The sequence below is a fragment of the Trachemys scripta genome, chromosome 2, assembly GCF_013100865.1.
Source record: "Trachemys scripta elegans isolate TJP31775 chromosome 2, CAS_Tse_1.0, whole genome shotgun sequence".
Taxonomy (NCBI): domain Eukaryota; kingdom Metazoa; phylum Chordata; order Testudines; family Emydidae; genus Trachemys; species Trachemys scripta.
The window spans coordinates 192,013,498-192,030,739 of NC_048299.1; the positions used below are offsets into that span (position 1 = coordinate 192,013,498).

At 39.0% G+C, this 17,242-nt stretch overlaps 1 protein-coding gene across 1 annotated transcript in view; it reads right to left on the reverse strand.

The window, feature by feature from the left end:
- Nucleotides 1–17,242, reverse strand: part of LOC117873317 (cadherin-7) — a 102,141-nt gene that overhangs the window by 22,531 nt on the left and 62,368 nt on the right. Inside the window, exons 5-6 of the mRNA XM_034762553.1 lie at nt 16,708–16,875; nt 15,227–15,414 (exon numbers count right to left, since the gene is read on the reverse strand). Of these exons, the coding sequence (XP_034618444.1) occupies nt 15,227–15,414; nt 16,708–16,875 (356 nt within the window). The remainder of the gene's footprint in view (nt 1–15,226; nt 15,415–16,707; nt 16,876–17,242) is intronic.

The following is a 17,242-nucleotide window of genomic DNA, read 5'->3' on the forward strand; positions in this document are numbered from 1 at the left end:
ATGCCCGGCATTGGCCTACTCTGCTTCTACTGAAGCTGATGGCCAGTAATGATTATTTTTGAAAATCCCTCTCTAAGGATGAAATCCCCTTGGTTTCCCAGGCCCAGAATTTCACCCAATGTTTTTAATGTGTGTGAATCCTTCATTTTGTGTTATGAATATTTACCATCAATATAATATCACCTTATAATTTCCTTTTTACTGCACTGTCTAGGGCTATACGTTTGGCGGAGGGGTTACTCATTAGAAATTCTCATTTAAAAGACTACAACAGTTGGACAGAATTTTGAGACAGTGTTAGAAAGATACCGACCAATGAGATGGCCCAAATGCAGAAGCAGTTTGGATACAGTGCACCACAGCAAATCAACATCACACTATTTTGTCTGCATCATAGCATATTGCATCTGGATGTAGCCCAAAGAACATTTGATCTAGACTATTTATCAAACAGTCTATGCAAAAGTTGCTTCGCTTGGTTTTGCCTCATCAATATCCACTATATAAATATATTTTTCACGGACAATTAATACCATATTAGAAGTCACACAGAAACACACAGCACTCAATATTCCAGACCCAATCATCTTTTCTAGAACACAAGGATATGATTTGGAGAGTAGTCCCCATGAAACTAAAGGACAAATTTGACTGATGATAATATGACATCCTGCTGCAATAGAAGACCCTGGAAGAAAGAAGTGAATTAATATCAGCGATATGCCCATACTCTACAATGTAATGTCTCTGGCTACCCTGAAGGTCTAAGCCTGATGGAGTTAGGATGCACTGAGTACCTAGCTACCTTCTACATTACAGAAGTATTCATTTATAGACAACAATGAAGAGACTGAAGCCTTGCTAAGTCTGCAGTTTGGTTAATCAGCTACACTTTCAAACTATGTTCACGAGACTATAAATACTTCCAGAAAATTGATTTGATTGTACAGATACTGGAAAAAATTGTTAGCATCTGAAATGCCCTGCCACAATAACCTGCTGATATCTGCAAAACATTTTTATACACACTTGGAGGAACAGTGTTTATGGGAATTATTAGCCAAATCAGAACCAAATCTGCTAACCTGCGTACACTGTGGGCCATTTACGCTGATATATATATATATATATCCAGAGTAAGTTCATCAAAATCAATGATGTTTACATTGATTTTACTGTACAACCTGTAACAGTGTATACATCTGCATAAATAAGAGAAGAATTTGGCTCATCGTGTTCAAAAGGAGCTGATGGGCACCCTGGGAGGCTAATATGGGGGGGGGAGGAGTCAAGGACAGATGGCTCTATTTTAAAAAAGCCTTATTGAGGGTGCAGGAACAGATCACCCCAATGTGGAGAAAGAATAGCAAATATGGCTTAACAGTGAAATCTTCTGTGAGCTTAAAAGAAGCTTACAAGAAGTGGAAACTTTGGCAGATGACTAGAGAGGAGTATAAAAATATTGCTCTAGCATGCAGGGATGTAATCAGGAAGGCCAAAGCACAAATGGAGTTGCAGCTAGCAAGGGATGTTAAGAGTAACAAGAAGGGTTTCTACAGATATGTTAGCAACAAGAAGAAGGTCAGGGAAAGTGTGGGACCCTTACTGAATGATGGGGGAAGCAACCTAGTGACATATGATGTGGAAAAAGCTGAAGTAGACAATGCTTTTTTTGCCTCTGTCTTCACAGACCAGGTCAGCTCCCAAACTACTGCACTGGGCAGCGCAGTATGGGGAGGAGGGGAACAGCCCTCAGTGGTGAAAGAACAGGTTAAGGACTATTTAGAAAAGCTGAACATGCACAAGTCCAATCGGCCAGATGCAATGCAACCAATGGTGCTGAGGGAGTTGACTGATGTGATTGCAGAGCCATTGGCCCTTATCTTTGAAAACTCATGGAGATCGGGAGAGGTCCCAGACGATTGGGAAAAGGCAAATATAGTGCCCATCTTTTAAAAGGGGAAGGAGAAGAATCCGGGGAACTACAGATCAGTCAGCCTCACGTCTGACCCGGAAAAATCATGGAGCAGGTCCTCAAGAAATCCATTTTGAAGCACTTGGAGGTCAGGACAGTGATTGGGAACAATCAACATGGATTCTCCAGGGCAGGACATGCCTAACCAACCTGATTGCCTTCTATGATGAGATAACTGTCTCTGTGGATATGGAGAAAGCAATGGACGTGATATATCTTGCCTTTAGCAAAGCTTTTGATACGGTCTCCTACAGTATTCTTGCCAGCAAGTTAAAGTAGTAAGGATTGGATGAGTGGACTATAAGGTGGATAGAAAGCTGGTTAGATCGTCGGGCTCAAAGGGTAGTGATCAATTGCTCAATGTCTAGTTGGCAGCTGGTATCAAGCGGAGTGCCCCAGGAGTCGGTTCTGAGGCCGGTTTTGTTCAACATCTTCATTAATGATCTGGATGATGGAATGTATTGCACCCTTAGCAAGTTCGCAGATGACACTAAGCTGGGGGGAGAGGTTGATAGGCTGGAAGGTAGGAAATTGGTCCTGAGTGACCTAGAAAAATTGGAGGATTGGGCCAAAATAAATCTGATGAGGTTCAACAAGAAGAAGTGCAGAGTCCTGCATTTAGGATGGAAGAATCCCATGCACTGCTACAGGCTGGGGAGCGACTGGCTAAACTGCAGTTCTGCAGAAAAGGGCCTGGGGATTACAGAGGACGAGAAGCTGGATATGAGTCAACAGTGTGCCCTTGTTGCCAAGAAGACTAACGGCATTCTGCTGCATTAGCAGGAGCATTGCCAGCAGATCGAGGGAAGTTATTATTCCCCTCTATTTGGCACTGGTGAGGCCACATCTGGAATATTGCATCCAGTTTTGGGCCCCCCACTACAGAAAGGATGTGGACGAATTGGAGAGAGTCCAGAGGACAGCAATGGAAATGATTAGGGGGTTAGCGCACATGACTTATGAGGAGAGGCTGAGCGAACTGAGCTTATTTAGTCTGCAGAAGAGTGATGCGGGATTTGATAGCAGCCTTCAAGTACCTGAAAGGGGGGTTCCAAAGAGGATGGAGCTAAGCTGTTCTCAATGGTGGCAGATGACAGAACAAGGAGCAATGGTCTCAAGTTGCAGTGGGGGAGGTCTAGGTTGGATATTAGGAAAACTATTTCACTAGGAGGGCTACCTCCATCCTTAGAGATTTTTAAGGCCCAGCTTGACAAAGGCCTGGCTGGGATGATTTAGTTGGGGTTGGTCCAGCTTTGAGCAGGGGATTGGAGTAGATGACCTCCTGAGGTCTCTTCCAACCCTAATCTTCTATGATTCCATGATTCTATGTTTAATGATTTGTTGAATCAGGGCCTAAGGCATTCAAAAATCATGTCCAAGACAGTCATTCTGAGCAGTTCAAGTATTAAAATAAAGCAGATTCTCTTGATCTACTGTAATTTTGATATATGAGTGGACTGTTTTTAATTTTTATTATGGAAACAAATAGTTATTTGAATCTCAACCTCCATTTGGTTTTACATCTGAAATACAACAATCTGAGGAACCCACTTCAATCAGCCATTAAGTATCAGTATGCATGGTGCTAGCAGGGCTGGCTCCAGGCACTAGCAAACGAAACAGGTGCTTGGGGTGGCCAATGGGAAGGGGCACACATATGGGTCTTCAGCAGCAATTCGGCGGCGGGTCCCTCAGCCCCTCTTGGACTGAAGGACCCGCCGCCGAATTGCTACCGAGGAATGAAGCAGCACGGTTGAGCTACTGCCGAAGTGCTGCCGATCGCAGCTTTTTTTTTTTTCTTTCGCCGCTTGGGGCGGCAAAAAAGCCTGAGCCAGCCCTGGGTGCTAGCATGATGTAGCCTGGCAGGAATTGTGGTATGTATGGTATCTAAGAGATGTTCCAGAAACAGGGCAATGAAGCAATTGATATGATATGCTGTGCATCAGGCTTACAGAGAGAACAAGAAACCTGCAATGTGTTAAGGCTATTCTTATTTTCTAGCGCAACTACCCATACAAGTGAAATAAATTAGGTTCCAAACAATGTCATAGAGAGGAGGGAGAAAATGTTAAAGATGAAAAGATGATATGTTTTGAGCAAAGCCTGGGAACTCTGAGGCAAAGTGCACACAATTCTGTAGCCAAGTGTCTGAATTCTGTGGCGCTGTGCTGTGGCAGTGGCAGCTTCATTTAAAATTAGAAAATTGAGGTTTTAATGAGCTAGCTATGCAAATGAATAATACAGTCAGTACACTAGCCCCATTCTGTTTATTTTGATATTAATTTCAGTTTAACATGTACTGTCCCAACATTTTCAATCTGCTGCAGGTGATTGTACTGACAAGGTTTAACTGAATCATAAAAATTATCATGGGAGTAACTGGAGCTTGGGGCAGCTGGACAAAAGTTGCATATTTCTGCTAAAATTCTCAGAAATAAAAGAATTAACATTGTTGATATTTAACTTAAGATTTCAGAGTTTAAAAACCATAAAGATGACTAGGGCAGCTCACACCCCTTAGAGCTAGTGTTTTAGGCTGTCTGAAGATTTAGGAAAATGTTGATCTATTGATTTGCACTTGGTTCACATTTTCAAGCCTATGTTCATTCACAATTATGAGGCCAGAAACACAACTTCAAAACAGAAAGAAAAGATTTTATTCTGGAACATATATCTGTAGGTTTTAAGGCTAGAAGGGACCACTGTGATCATCCATTCTGACCTTATAACACAGCCATACAATTTCCCTGTATTTATTCCTGCTTCAAGTCTAATAGTGGTGCATGAACTAAAGCATACCTTCTAGGGAAAAAAAAATCCAATCCTGATTTAAAATATCCAGTTATGGGAATCCCTCACAGCCCTTGATTTTTTTAAAAAAAGTGCTTTCTTTCTAGTCTGAATTTATTTAATTTCAACTTCCAGTCACTGGTTCTTGTTACTCCTTTGTCTGATAGATTGAGAAGCCCTCTGTCACAGTTCCAGGGTTAACTGAACTTCTGTTGCCTCTGGGATCGGCTCAAGGGCTCTCCCATAGGTCTCATACTTCCAACCATCACGTCTTTGAGTGGGGACCTTCTTCCCTCTCCCTCCAGACTAGGGATTTAGGCTTACTGCCCTCTTGCAAGTCACTATGATTATCCCAGGGGTCTGACCTTAGTCCAGCACCAGCTGTTCTGCTCTTCCAGTTAACAACCAGCTTTCAGAGCACAGTACATTTACTTAGGAAAAAATCGTTACAGAGAAAGTATATCAGAAACAGAAAACAGTCTATACACATATTAGCTTACCAGGTGTTACCCATCTTCCACTTGGAGATCCTGGTAAGTTGGCAGTACTTTAAAACCTTCCAGGAGGGTTTTGCCCTCTAGGTTACAAATTCATACCAATTTGAGGATTAAATGAGAAGCCCTCAGACAGTTCAGAGTGACCCTTTATACACAAAGCTCTTTCTTTGACTCCTGGACCTCTTGAACATGGTCTGAACCAGTATATGCAATTACCCCCAGGGGGTGGTAATTCTTTGAAGTTGTTTACCTGTCCTGAGATTTGCAGTAATTACACCCCACTGACTTTAATTCCTGGAGGATGCTTGGTAACTCTCCTCCATAGAGCTAGAATACAATCCCTAGCTCACAAATGTTTATAAATATTCCCTGTGACAGAGTCTGGCACATCTCAATATAAGTCTTTTGAAGTTTCCATGCTTCCCAGGTCTCACATTTGGTACACACACACACACCCTTATCAAATTTCTTTTCCTCATGTAAGTACTCACAGATGCTGAAAAAGTCATCCTTTTACCTTCTCTTTGTTATGCTAAATACAGCGAGTTCCTTGAGTCTTTTATTATAAGACAAGTTTTCCAATTAATTCCTTCTGTTGGTTATTCTCTACACCCTCTCCAATTTTTCAACATCCTTCTTGAAAGTAAGGACACCAGAACTGGACACGGTGTTCCATTAGCAGTCGCAATGTGGCAGTGTCAAATACAGAGGTAATTTAACATCTCACTCTATAATTCTGCAACAACCAATACATTCTGTGGGTGAAATTCTGGCTTTATTGGAGACAATGGCAAAACATCCACTGACTCCAGCAGAGCCAGGTTTTCACCCTATGTCAAATTCTGATGCTGCAGAATCAAGTAATACACAGGGACATATTATGAGCTAGAAACACTGGACGCAAAATTTATACGAGGGGTTTCTTCATATACTATATACCACCGATTGCTAACTCTCTGCTGGGTGGTACTGGTAGCAGTTATTTAAAAAAATACATTAGTTTTATGTTTCAAATGTCCCTTTGATTTTAGAATTTTAGGTTGGTTTTAGGTGGTTACGTTACTTCAACAATAGAATATGTTGGAGTAAGATGTTTTAGATTACAGGAGGACTTCATCACACATGTGGAAATCTATTACCAGGATGCAGAGTAAAATATCTTTTTATTAGATATTAGTGACCAGTTAACATCACTGCCAAAGTCAGTACTCCAAAGAAAAAAAGGTTCATAAGGAATTCCATTTTAAAAGAAAATGTGTAAATAGTACAATATACTGCATCAGATAAACTCTGCAAAGCCTAATTCAAATAGAGCAGGGCACAACAAGTTAAAAAAAAGTATGATTCAAAGTTCAATTTTTACAGATATTCCTGTTATGATGTGTAGTTCATAAAAATGATTTAAATTAAAATTTCTGGTAAGTTTAAAAATTAAAACACATCTTGGCCTTTGTTTTGCTAACCACACATTAATATTCATTTGACCCACTGACATGTACCTTTAAGTTTTTACCATTTATTGGCCTCTTTTCCTAAGGGAAGAAATTTACTTCTCTTTTAGATTGTAATTCAAGGATACAGGAGTGATAGAAGATTCAATGTGAAACAATAAAGGGCAAATAAAATACATATTCATGAGAGGGAGGTATTTCATTACTGAGAAGGATGGATGAATAAGATCATGTAGTTTACATATGTTTTACAAGCTGGCTTACTAGGGTATCTGAAGGGCAGTGAGACTGCAGTATCGGACATTCCGTGCTACCAATTGTTTCCTAAACCTACAGGGACCTTTGCTAAAGAAATATGGTCCAAAAACTTTTAAAATACATTTTTGATGGGAAAATGCATTTAGTAATATAGTGTAGACTTTGTTCACAGAAATAATTATACATTTTTAAGAAAGAAATTGGGCTCATCATTAATTCTTGTGAATTGCCAGTCCTGGAGGATGTTGGGAACCTCCAATAAGATGATGGAAGCCTTCAACTCTCAAAGAAATCAGTGGCAACTATGGTAACTAAGCACCCTGAAGAGGGTGTTCAACAGTAGACCTGGACAGAAAAGGGCATTTCCCTCCTGTTAAAATTTAGAATTTTTGAAAAAAAAAAATCATCCCAAATCAAGACAAAAGGTCAAATATTCCAAATTTTTCACAGAATTAAAAATTGTGAAAACTTCTGACAATACGGAGTAAAATTCAGTCCTGAACAGGTGGCCAGCAGAGGAATTTGTACTACTCTACTGTGAGTAGTGCCACACAGACGTCAATGGAACTACTTACAGTAGAGATTAAGATGTCTTGTTTTTCAGGCAATGTCTGGGGCTTAATTCCTGACTATCACAAACTTCCTGTGTACCTGTGGCATGTCACTTAATATCTCTGTTCATCAATTCCCCATCTGTAATATGGAGGTCATAATAACTCTAGTATGGGTATTATATAGGGATAATAATATTGTCTGCCTTGTCTTTTTAGATTATAAATTCTTTGGAACAGAGACTGTCTCTTTGCATATATGTGTACAATATACAGCAAAATGATACCCCAATAATAAGATGAAGCAGCAGCAGAAGGAAGCATTTATAGGATCTAGCCCTAAGAGTTTGATTCTGACATAGGATATACTTCCCAAACGCTCATAAATAGGACTCTTGTGTCTTCTATGGCAGGCTTTAAGGCAGAAAATCAAGCTACACACTTTAGGTAATCTGGGAGGATGGAAAACCCTTTCTCAGTTATGATAGAAGCAATAGATATTATTACTGACCTGGAAGAAATATGTGTTCAAAACAAGGTTAACTTTCAATATAGAAAATGACAAAGATACTGCACATTACAGACACTAATAAAAGGCAGAAAAGTACACTGGAAAGATCTGCAGGTTTGGCTTTTTTCTCTTTCTATCTATCTAATTAGCATTGATGCTAATATTATACAGAGCGTCATTTATCTGGCCTTCAGATTATCCCCTCATTACTGCATGCTATAACAGAAGCACATTTTCAGTAAAAGAATACCGAGCCAAAAGCTTACAAATCACTACATCAGTGTTGAAGGTTAAAAGGACAATGTATACTTTAGCTCTTCCTTCAGTACAGTGAATAGAGCTTGACAGCTTCATTAATATCTGTGCATTAGTGTTATCTGATTAGATCCTGTACAGGCTCCATTCATCTTGTCTTTATTTTTTTTTTCTTTCTTTTTTGGGGATAGGGATTTTGTCCTATCTGAAGGAAATTACAAAACAAGTCATCCATAGTACAGAAGCTGGATATGCAGTTATCCTTCACAGTAAGCCCATTTTTGTAATGCTCATTTTTTTACTGTATGGTAACTTTGTAATAATGTACTTTACAGAGGTGAAAATCCCATTTTTAAGCCCAGTTGAGGTCTCATATTGAAAACCACAGTACATCAAACAAATGCACATTGTATCTCAAAGGAACCAAGAACAGCTCAAGTTCTTACATTGTAAACTCTGATACAGAATTGAAAGCAAATTTCCTAGCTGGAAAAAATGGAATGTTAACACTCAAAGGCTCACTCATAAAAGCCCTCTTTTTATAATTGCCAATATTACTCTTAGAAGCCAGCTCAGGTTTTAAAATAATCACTCAACAGCAACACACACACACAAACTACTTTGCATCACTTGTTTTCAATTATTTTCATATAACATTCAAATTGGGTGGTGTTATTGGTGATGGGGGTGTGTATGAGAGGAAAATGAAGACAACAGCAGCTCTACAAAGTGAATCTTGCTTCTTGATACTTGTTACTAGACAAAAATCAAGTATGACCATCTTCCAACTGCTTTTCAGGATTTCTCACTGCGGTAAAGGTCTGTTCCGAAGTCCACTGAAGTCATTCCATTGACTTCAAAGGACTTTGGAGCAAGCTCTATCACTTTTAAGGACTTTATTATATACTCTATTTAAATAAAATAAGATATGCACAACCTACCTACTACTACCATTACCACTTTAAAAACTGTGTATTTCACAACACTTCTGGGGAAGGCAAACTTTTAGATGGAGTGGGATGAGATGGATATAAGAGACTTTGTTATCTATCAGGTGCCTTGTACAATCATTTTCTTAATGTATTGTGTTATGGGGTAATGTTTTTGTGACTGTAAGATTAACTGTTGCCTACAACATGGGTACAGACACTCTTTTATATATTAAATTAAAAAACAAGTAAATAAAACTGAAATCAATATACATGGTTCTCTTCTCCACCCATTACCCTTAGCTGTAAATGCTTAAAAAAAAAAAAAAAAAAAAAATAATGGAGATATCCTATCTCCTAGAACTGGAAGGGACCTTGAAAGGTCATCGAGTCCAGCCCCCTGCTTTCATTAGCAGGACCAAGTACTGATTTTGCCCCAGATCCCTAAGTGGCCCCCTCAAGGATTGAACTCACAACCCTGGGTTTAGCAGGCCAATGCTCAAACCACTGAGCTATCCCTCCCCCAGAATGCATATACAATATGGCCTGTGCAAAATTGTATGTATGCTTTTTCATACAGAAAGAGAAGCATGCTCAAAACATCTGATTGTGCAAACAGCCAGTGCAAATTTGTTTTGCAATTGTCCAAGCACATTTCTGTACAGACACTTTGAAAAAGTAAGTTTCCTTTATTATGATTGGGGGTAATAATTGATCAAACCATGATTCCACTTCCACATATTCTATTTCAACTCCAAGGCTACTTCTGGGGAGAAGAATGTGACATAATTTCTACAATTACTTTATCAGTAGGGTCCTTACTAAATAAAATATTAATAGCTAAATGTTGATAAGGCTCATTCAAGAACACCAAAATTGAACAATAGAAAGAACAGTCATAGGGCAGGTCTACACTATGGGCTAAGTCGACCTAAGTTACGTAACTCCAGCTACGTGAATAACATAGCTGGAGTCAACATACCTTAGGTCAACTTATTGCGGTGTATAGACCACTCTGGGTCAACGGGAGAAACTCTCCCATTAACTTACCTTATGCTTCTCATTCCGGTGGAGTACCGGAGTTGACAGGAGAGCGATCAGTGGTCGATTTAGTGGGTCTTCACTAGACCCGCTAAATCGACTCCCGGTGGATCAATCGCCATGGGTTGATCCCCTGATAAGAGGAGACAAGCCCATAGTCATGCTCTCTCTGTCCATTGTGCAATTGCTGCAATCATGTCCCCTCCACTGTCCCTTCAGCTCGCTCTTCCAGCAAATAAAACCACAATATCAACACAGTCATATCCCTTTTTAAAAAAGAAAGTGAATTTTAAGCATTCATACTTTAAAAATAAAGTGAATTTTAAGCATTCATATTTTTAAAAGACAACAAAAAGGTTAGGAAGACCAACACAGAGAATGTCAGGCAACGTTTTAAAATTCCATGTACGACTGGTAAGTACAGTTGGCACTTTTTCTTGTGAGTGGTGACTCCGTGTCATACACATCTGTAGATTTTAAGCTTTAAAAAAAGTTTCCTATCAATCATAGTTACTGATAATGCCCCCCACGCCTCACCATTTAAAATATGTACACTCACAACACCCCTGTGAGGTAAGGAAAAGCTATCATCCCCACTTTAGAGATTGAGAACGGAGGCACAGAGAGACCAAGGGTAAAAATTTTAAAAGCACCTAAGGCAGTTAGGTGCTTAAGTCCCATTTTCAAAAATGACGTAGGGCCAGATGTTTAAAGGAATTTAGGCCCCTAAAGATACATACAAGTGCCTAGCAGGGTTTACAAAAGCACCTAAGTAGGTGAGTTGCCTAACTCCTATTGATTTTACTTAGCTATTCACTAAGGGTAAGAAAAACAGAACCTAAGGCTAGAGGACACACAGAGAAGCAAAAAAAAACCTCTCCTTCCATTTGCAGCAGCCAGGGGAGTAGTGGAGAGTTAGTCGTGAAGATATGCCCTTACAAAGGTCAGGAAGGCAGTTTTGTGCTAGGAGGAAAAGTAAAATGAACATACTTTTTCTCCCTTCCAGCAGCCAGAAGAATTGTTTTGTTTTGTTTGGTGAGGGAGGGTGGGGGAATCATGGTGGAGAGAAGAAGGGGCTCCAAACTGATCAGATAACTACTAGCCAGGAGTTGCTATGAAAGATGGACACACTAAGCAGGTTGCTAGGACAGCTCCCTGCTACTAGTCCCAGGACTTTCCATCCTTCCAGTAGCTGGGGATAGGTATGGGCTGGGTTTTTCATGAGGCCTCTGGGATGTTGGTAGTGAGTCCTCATTCATTCATTATTTGTACTTGCTTCTGACCAGTAGGTTTTGTTACTCAGACATATCCGGTAAATTTTTCAAGTCCTGATTTCAGGCAGTAAATGAAAACTGACATGCTAGGAACAATGTATCAATGTATTGGTATGTGTGTTTCTATATATAAGCAGGATAAAATGTTTGCTCATACAAAGAGTGCATGCATTGTTAGGTAAGGAACGGATTAGTAACTCAAATGCATAATATGTGCCATGTGATATAGAAGGGACTTAATTTGCTGGTTGGTTGGGTTTTTTAAAATGCCAATAGCAATGCAAATGGCTCATTTCTATAATAATAATTATTATTTACTAGATTAAACTTGGTCAATAGCAAAACTCCCATTGATTTCAATTTTCCAAGATTTCACCCATTATTATTATTTAATCCCCAATTGAGCGTTCTGCTTTGTAGAAGACATGACTTTTATCCCAAAGAACGATCTCCAAAATCAAAAGAAAATAAAAACAATTAATTTATGTGACATGAGCTTGAAACAAATTTAAATATTGAATGTTTCTCCTGTTCATCCAGTCCTGGTGTCCAATCCTAGTTTGCCTGGCATGGAGTCGGGTAAGGCATCACAAGCACATGCACACAATCGAAAGATGGTCTTGTTCCAACCTCTTCCATTAACTGAGGGAAGGGTCCTTCCCAAACTTTCAGAGAAAGGAGAGCTCCAGAGTTTCTACTGATCTATATGCAAGACTTCTATATGGCCCTGCATAGCAATGCTGCTTAAGATATTACTGGCCAAATCCTGCTTTTTATTGTGTTGCCAGGGAACAATGGGAAGAAGATGTAGGGAACCTATCTTGGAGCCCCCAGGTATACCTGTGCAACTCCACTGAATTGAGCAGGAATGAAAAGGTGTAAATGAAGACAGAATATACCCCATGAAGTTTATTTCTGATTAATAATGTATTGTACACTTTAGAGTACAGCTACAAAGACTACAACTCCTTGTTTTGGAAAGTGCACCTAAGATACAGATGTGTATCTTTCTAAAACCCTCCCAAAGCTCATACTTCAATCTCAACCTCAGCAAAGACAATACCCATATTAAATGAGCAAGATCTATTAGATACAAATAATCTCACTGAATACACCACTATAAATTAGCTTCTGAGTCTTAATAGCAGCATCCCTGTGGCTGGCCCTTTCCAAACATCCGCCCAGCTCTTTCCTTAATAGATTATTTTATAATATGCTATTTACATCTTTTGCTGACTTGGGTAGTTTCTTTCATTTTCCCATTCAGTCTTAATATAAACAAGTTCTGTTTTAGTTGCTAATATCCCTAAATCTCATTTCTTTCTATATCATTGATATCTTATTTTTAGGAAATATCACCTTCATTTGTTTTAACTAATGATTCTATAAGCTTTGTGTATGATTTGTAATTAAGCAAAATTAAGTCCCTTAACAATGGGACCAAAATTTTAATTATCTCTAAATTTGTGCCCCACTAAAGCCAGAATGTAAAATCATAATTTCTAAGTGAAAACCAAGCAGCAGGAAGCCAAATATTAAACAGAGAGGCAAGTGTAACTGTGCTCCTATATTTATTCTAACAGCAAGTGGTCCTTTGCATGCCCGTTTGCCTGATTTGCACAAATGACTGTAGCAACTATGTGCAAAAGCCAAGATGCACAGTTGCACACGCATTTTTTTTATATTGAACACAAGCCTCCCTATTCAGAAGTGTTTCCCATGACATCTGATTGCTTGATATGTGCACAAATGACATCTGCACACACAAACAGATTACGTATTATTAAATTACGGGCAAAAAATTTGGAGGCTGGATTGAGGCTTCTTTGAAATTTTGTTCCTTAATGCATACTCTGATTTTTGGGAAGAAGTCAATGAATTACAGACACTTGTGTAGAATACTTCCTGCAGTTGGTAGCACAGCATTGCTATTAGGTAAGTTCCAAGTTACAGATTTACGCTCATTCCCTTACACTTCTATGCAGAGCTCAGGGATGTTACCATGCAGTGACACCCTCTGGCTGATTCAGTTGTGAGCTAGCATGTTCGTCATTATAGTTGAAATCCACTCCACCTGCATACAGTACCCGTAATTTAATTCTGTATAAGTGGACTGCAGAGAAAGGGAATTGGGAAATGAAATCCTAGCCCCAAGCCTGGGATCAGTCCTGGAGTCTTCCATTGTCAATCCCTCTCCCCCTCACTCAACGTTGTCTGCAATGGGATATGCAAGCTTAGCAAGGAGGCTATTTTGACTGTGCACAGGCACCCCCACATACCCAGCCCACGCTGAGTTCCCTTGTGCAACTCCAGTGTGGAGCTTATGTACTGTGGAGGGTCTTGAGCTTGCCATGTGCTTCAAGGGTAGATTTTAGTGTGTTAGGGTATGAAAATGAGTCCAGGTTGCTAAAATCAGGAAAACGGATGGGATGCTGGAAGCACCCCATACGAGAAAAAAGTCTGACTTTCCATGTTAAAATACTACCATATATCTGAGGTACTATTGTTTGTCCCAAAAAAGGTTTCAAAACGGTTAACAGAATCAAGTAGTAGAGTGAGTCAAAATTTGATAACCTTCTTTTTAATGTGGTTCACCAGACATTTCATGAAACACTTTCCAGACCAAATTTTCAGCACTGAAAAGGACAGGTCAAAACCCAACAATAAATATAACAATGACAACAGAGATAATAATAATAATGAATGGCAGTTATTTACCCCACTCTGCACAACACTGAAATCAAGATTCTCTGAGTCTAAGTTCCATAGCAAAATTAAAACATATGCGTCAGCTCCTGACTTGGATCATAAGAGACCCCAGACTGATTCAATATTGTTCAGTGTGACACTGACAAATGTTCTCCCTCTAGGACAGGCATAATTCTTCCAGAGCTGTACTTGGAGACATTAAATGAGCAAGCTGAAGAAGCCACACTGAATTTCGCTGCTGAACAAAGAAAAGGCTAACTTTTCACTAGCTATATTTCAAATATGTGTTAAGTAGAAATCAGCACAGTATGCAAGAAGTATGCTTGATTGCTTCTGCCTTGAAAGAGGATATTTGCAAATCACGTTGCAGTGTTAGGAACTGATTTGGGGGGAAGCTGAACATCCTCACATTGCTCTGACTTCAGGGGAGTTCAGCAGCTCTCAGGAGGTACTCAGTACCTTCACAGGATCAGGCAGTACATTGCAATATCATGCAGAAATCACCTCTTCAACCTGTAAACAATTTGTGGAATTTCCCACAGAATGGAAATTCTGGATCCTACACAGTTCTAATTGTGAATTCAGGCCCCTAAAAATTATGAGAATGGCTTAAAAATCATGAGATTTTAAAAATAATAAACTTGGGATCCTTTTTATTTGCCTTGTGGCTTTTCTCTGCAATCTTGAGGGCTAGAAAGCTACATGTTTATAAATGAAAGCTGAGATTCTCAGATAATTCTATAGATGCTGGGACTTAAAAAAATACACTAAAGATCATTGGACTCATGATAAAATCATAAGAGTTTTCAATACAAATGATGTTCAGGCATTTAAAAAAAAATCAAATCAAAATGAGATCTGCTAACATGACCCAGTAACAGCAGGTGAGGATCCTCCCCATCTTAGCCATACAGTCTCATCCTTATACCTACTACATTGGTCTTACTCCACCACAAATTAAAAAAAAAAAATGAGTCAATGTTACCTTCTGAATAGTAATGATTCCCTCCTGTGTATCTTTGTCAACAGAAATTTTGAAAACTCCAAGGCCATCACCATCCACAATCTTATATTCCATTTCAGCATTAGGTCCCACATCAGCATCTGCAGCTTTTATTCTGGCCACCACTGAAGCCACAGGCAAGGACTCTGGGACATTATACTGATATGACCCTGTGAAATTTAAAATAATCATTGGGGTCATGACTTATATTAACTTGACAACTCCACTGAAGGTACCACATAAAAATCTTAGTTGAAAAATAGAACAATTGCCCTTTCAGGTGAAAAACAGTGGGTATCATTCCTCCATTCCTCCATCCTCACACCAGGTTTGTGGGATTGTTTATAATCATCTCTCTAAATGAAGGTGTGAAGTAAGGAGATGAACTGTTATTAAAAAGGTTCAAGAGAACAAGATTTTTTTGGTATATTTCCTATAATATCAGGGGAATACAGTAAAAGCCAATAGAATGAGTATTAGCCCTAATTTTTATTACTATAAATCTCAAGGAAGCCCTGCCCATACTTGACATGGCTGGCTCTTGAGATGTACTCAGTGTCTGACCCTTTAATAAGTGCATCTCCCTCTCCCTTGAAAATTTCAACCTTGTAGTTCAAGTAGAAAGTGATATACAATGCAGCTAGAAGGGATTTCTGAGTGTAGTGTGCAGCCAATACCATTCTCACCTCCAGAAATAGATTCACTGTTGTTCTATTAATACCACAAGCAATTGGTGGCAGGAAATCTAATTCTCCTTCTCTTTGGACATATTTGTTTTTCATATACACTTGAGAAGAGGCCAGATTGGGCATGAATACATTCTGCACGTTATTCTAATTTCCTGTAGCAATGAAAGACCATTGAAAGAGAGAAAAGGGATGAGATAAAATGTAATTTATAAACAGGGTGCCTCGAATTTGGTAATATACTTGTTTCTTTCCTCTTCTTGTTTAAGTCAAGAGCCATTTTGGTCAACACAAGTAAATTGGGGGCAGATGGTTTTCTGGTTCTTCCAAGATTGATTTTTTATAAAACACTGAGTGTCTGCACAAGAAAAATCTTGCTGAATTTCCAAAGGAATGTGAAGTGTAGCAAGAAAGAAAAAAATATGCATCTTGAAATCCAAGAAATAAATGCTGCACTATAAATCTTTTATCTTTCCTTTGTCAGGGAAAGAGCACAAGATATTAATACATGTACATAGTGTGCATCACTTTGCTTAAACTGATCCGAAAAATATTTTTGTGTGGACTGATAAACAAGGTAGATGTTTGCAATGTAATAATACTAATACTACTAATAATATAACCTAGCTGTGATATAACAATTTTTATCAAGAGATCTCAAAGCACTTTAAAGAGGAGATAAGTATTATAAGCTCCATTTTACAGATGGTGTGTAATGTACAGCATGCAAGAACATTTAGAAATGGTAGCAATTGTCATAAAGTACCGGGAACTTACTCCGTGGAAAACGTGGTGGGTTATCATTTACATCGGTCAGGGTGACAGTTACAGATGTGGTCCCGGATAGTCCACCATTTTGTCCAACCATATCCTTTGCTTGAATAACAAGTAAATACTGGTCTTTGGCCTCCCTATCCATGTTCGGAAGTGCAGTCTTGATAATACCTGGAGAACAACAAAACACTCAATGTCATTGGTTGCATTTATTATTGGTAAATATATTGACATAAACATTATGTTTGCCTTAAAAGAATAGTGTCATAATGAGATACAATGATGACTTGACCCAGTATCTCCATGTATATAATATATTGTCAGGTACAACGGTGAAGGTCCTTGTTAGGTCTACCTAGGACAGCATCAACATCTATAGATTTATCTTTCCTATTGTGAAATTAGTGATCAAGAAAAGTAGTTTATTCATAGAAAGCTTTTACATAGGCATCAGCCATGTAGTGTAAGCTCCTGCTAATTGTTTGAAGCTTGGTCTGAAATAACTACCTCTAGGTCAGTTTCCATATCCATTCAATCC